This window comes from Myotis brandtii, unplaced genomic scaffold, assembly GCF_000412655.1.
Source record: "Myotis brandtii unplaced genomic scaffold, ASM41265v1 scaffold485, whole genome shotgun sequence".
Lineage (NCBI taxonomy): Eukaryota > Metazoa > Chordata > Mammalia > Chiroptera > Vespertilionidae > Myotis > Myotis brandtii.
Genome location: NW_005368527.1, coordinates 342,263 through 343,923, shown reverse-complemented (window position 1 = coordinate 343,923; position 1,661 = coordinate 342,263). Strand labels below are relative to the sequence as shown.

Sequence of the window (1,661 nt, the reverse complement as noted above, 5' to 3'; positions counted from 1 at the left end):
AAGGCTTGTGCTCACCTTGTGGGGCCACGCCCTCTGGCTCAGCTAAGCCTGGCTGTGGCCCTGGGGTCTCAGGTGCGGGGTGCCTGGGGTCCTCCTCAGGGATGGGGTTGTACCAGATCTCGCCTGCAGGCTCCCCACTGCCAGGTGCCCCAGGCCCCAAACAGGCCTCCTCTGGGGGCTTGGCCCCGCCCAGTACCCATCTCCGGCTGCTGGGCTCCAGGCTCTGCAGGTAGGCCCCCCTCGAGGGACTTCGAGATGCCTCAGGGCTGGGGGGCCCCTCTGCTCCAGCCTGGGACCCTTCGAAGGCCTGGGGCTCTGGCTCTGGAGGGCTGGGCTCCAGGCGTTGGGCTGGGTGGCCTGTTGGAGAGCAAGGCAGTCAGGCGCAGGCCCTCATCCCCCAAAGAACAGCCCCAGCCCAGGCTCTTCCACAGCAGGGGCTGGGTGCTTGTTTGGAATGGGATTGGTTGCCAGTTTAGAGTCCACCCCGTCTTAGTCCCCGAGGTCCCCAACGTCCCTCTGCCTCTGGCCTCAGGGGTCCTCTGGTGGGACTCTGTGTTCCTGGCTCTGATTCTCCACCCTCTCATTAACCCTGGCCCCTGTCACTTCTCACTGGATGGCTTAGGGCAAGTCACTTCCCATCTCGGAGCCCCAGTGTGTCCTGTGACATGGAGGGATCTGATGCTCTTTCCAGGGGGGCTTCAGGGAGCTGGGCGTGGGGCGCACTTCCTAGGCCCCCATGTCATGGTCAAGCACACAGTGGCTGGCTTGCTCGGAAGACAGGAGCAGGCATGGCCTCGAAGACAGGAGCAGGCATGGCCTCGAGCACAGGGTTCTCCTTTCCCGCAGCACATCCCCCCCTCCCCCCAAGTCTGTCTTCCAATTCTGCCCCCACCGGGAGTGGGTCATCTCTCAGCCCAGACCAGAACCCCGGGTCAGTGCCTTGGCGCCTCCCCTTGCTCCATTCTTCCCTCTGACATCCAGGCTGTTTCCTGTGTGTGTTTGTGCGTGGGCACCAGTCCCATCTCTACTCTGGGAATCTTTGGGAAGGGCTGGTGGGGAGGTCCGATCCAGGAGTCATCTGGTCTCCCTCCTTTAACTCCTTCCTTCCTCGGACTTCCTGCCTGAGGCAGCTCCCATTTCTTTTAGGTCCCATCTTGCTTGCCTGCAGACTCCCTCCTCCCCTCCCCTCCGATTTCTACCCGGCTCTCTATTATGAGCATATTCCAAAGAGCTGTTTAAGTCACTTCACTAACCCTGGGCAAATTACCCAACTGCGGCGTGCCTCAGTTTCCCCATCTGTATCAAGGGGACAGCTGCCTGGGGCGGCTTAAGGTTGACGCAGCTGCAGTCACTGGTTAATAATAGGTGGGAGGGGTGAGGGGCGCTACTCGGACTGACGGCCAGGTCTCCCTCCTGCAGAAGTGCGCTCCCCGTCTCCTATCTCGGGTCTCCGGGGCTCAGAGTGCCCCTTGCCCTGACTGGGCTCAGCGTCCCAGCTCCCAGCTCCTCAGCGCCTCCACTCCCCAGGCGCACCGTATCGGCCCATTTCCTGTCAGGGGCGAGGCCCCCTCCCGGGCCTCCCAAGGAGTCCGCAGCGCTGGCATCCCGGGCTGGGCGCACATAACGGTCCGCGCCCCTCTCCCCCCAGCCCCTTCCTCCCA

General features: G+C 63.2%; 1 protein-coding gene across 1 annotated transcript in view; it reads right to left on the bottom strand.

The window, feature by feature from the left end:
- Nucleotides 1–814, bottom strand: part of SYDE1 (synapse defective 1, Rho GTPase, homolog 1 (C. elegans)) — a 5,668-nt gene extending 4,854 nt beyond the window's left edge. The window contains exons 1-2 of the mRNA XM_014547771.1: nucleotides 766–814; nucleotides 16–357 (exon numbers count right to left, since the gene is read on the bottom strand). Of these exons, the coding sequence (XP_014403257.1) occupies nucleotides 16–357; nucleotides 766–814 (391 nt within the window). The remainder of the gene's footprint in view (nucleotides 1–15; nucleotides 358–765) is intronic.
- Nucleotides 815–1,661: the final 847 nt, after the last annotated feature.